The sequence below is a fragment of the Hyposmocoma kahamanoa genome, unplaced genomic scaffold, assembly GCF_003589595.1.
Source record: "Hyposmocoma kahamanoa isolate Upper Pololo Valley unplaced genomic scaffold, ASM358959v1 100021, whole genome shotgun sequence".
Lineage (NCBI taxonomy): Eukaryota > Metazoa > Arthropoda > Insecta > Lepidoptera > Cosmopterigidae > Hyposmocoma > Hyposmocoma kahamanoa.
Genome location: NW_020653200.1, coordinates 13,452,103 through 13,453,594, shown reverse-complemented (window position 1 = coordinate 13,453,594; position 1,492 = coordinate 13,452,103). Strand labels below are relative to the sequence as shown.

The window sequence follows — 1,492 nt, the reverse complement described above, 5'->3', positions numbered from 1 at the left end:
CACACACACACACACACACACACACACACACACACACACACACACACTTCTTAAATATTGTCTTAGCAATCTCAAGTAATATACACTTAATACTCATACTCTTTAGTTATTTAACAAATTATTGTACAACAGTTGTAGTACATATATGTAGATTTAGGTGGTGGAGAGGCTGCAGATTCGCAACACAGGTTTTTTGCTAGTGCAAACTCCAGTTCTCTCAAAGTAATCTTTTAGTATTAAGTTATTGTACCAAAACTTTTGTAAATTATCTTTGTAGAGAGTAGTACCCATTTTTGTACTTTTTTATTGCATCCATTATGATACGGTTTGTCAATAGGAGAATTCTGTTTCTTGTGCTAAAGTATTGTCTTGTAAAGACTAACATTACAACTGAAACTTACGAATATTTTAGTACACCTTCCATCTTAGAGGTCCATATAATTACGTTCTTGTCAGCACTGCCACTGGCAAATTTTTTCCCATCTCCACAGTATGCCACAGCATGTACAGCTCCTTTATGGGCCTGCAGCAATTGTACTAGGGCTCCATCACGGGGGTCATAGACCATTACCTTCTCTCCTGCGCCTACTACAAGCTGTGTTCCATCTGGACTGAAGCATAGTGTGTGTACACTGCAAATGAATAAACACTTTTATGTAGCTAAAGTTGAATTTGATCATTTGTTTTTGTCCTTGTAATACTCTACAGTACTGTGCCATACAGTCAAGCGATACAGTCGTTTTATATTAGATTCTAGTTTTCAAGCAATTTATTTGCTGATATTTACTTATTTTTATGTGTATTATCTACTGTTTCATGAATGGCAACAGGAAGATGAACAATGGTGTGTTGTCTGAAAAGTAGTAACTTGACACGTAAACATTTTCAGTTATTTGCAAATTATAAAGTATGCAACTAAAACTATGTGAAAGTTTTTTCTTGAGGTTAGATAACGATTCTATCTTACATGACTATATAGGAGTATGTAAAATTGTGAAATCTAAACTGAAATACTTAAGTAATGGTATAGCATTAATACTATATCTTACTACTTTTATAAAAGAACTTACCTAGAGAACTCTACCTTGTCGGCTTCGTGAATTTTATTCACCCACTTCGGCACTGTTCGCATTTTGGTTATACAGCTCTTTCAGTTGCGTACAATAGAAACAATTTGGACTAATAACTCAAGTTTGCTTTGGGAATGAAAGCACCATTGTAGCAAAATTTTAGAGTTTCAGTTAGCTATGACAACGAGCTCTTCGAAAGATGTAAACAAAACTGACTAACCTTTTTTATTGGTTTTTACGGCTCTGGGACTGACAAACTGCTGAAACGATGTTGCCAAATTATTGAAATTGGAATACTGGTTACACATTTTTATTTTTATAATTTTATTTAATGTATATAAATAAGACGTCTTATAACATAAATTTATCAAAACTGTCTTTATCTGTAAATTTAATTATCTATTAAATTTTAAAATAGAAAC

General features: G+C 33.1%; 1 protein-coding gene across 1 annotated transcript in view; it reads right to left on the bottom strand.

Annotated features, from left to right (window-relative positions):
• The window catches only part of LOC113236523 (intraflagellar transport protein 122 homolog), a 27,962-nt gene extending 26,830 nt beyond the window's left edge, over positions 1-1,132 (bottom strand). The window contains exons 1-2 of the mRNA XM_026472675.1: positions 1,071-1,132; positions 402-632 (exon numbers count right to left, since the gene is read on the bottom strand). Of these exons, the coding sequence (XP_026328460.1) occupies positions 402-632; positions 1,071-1,132 (293 nt within the window). The remainder of the gene's footprint in view (positions 1-401; positions 633-1,070) is intronic.
• Between the last annotated feature and the right edge of the window lie 360 nt (positions 1,133-1,492).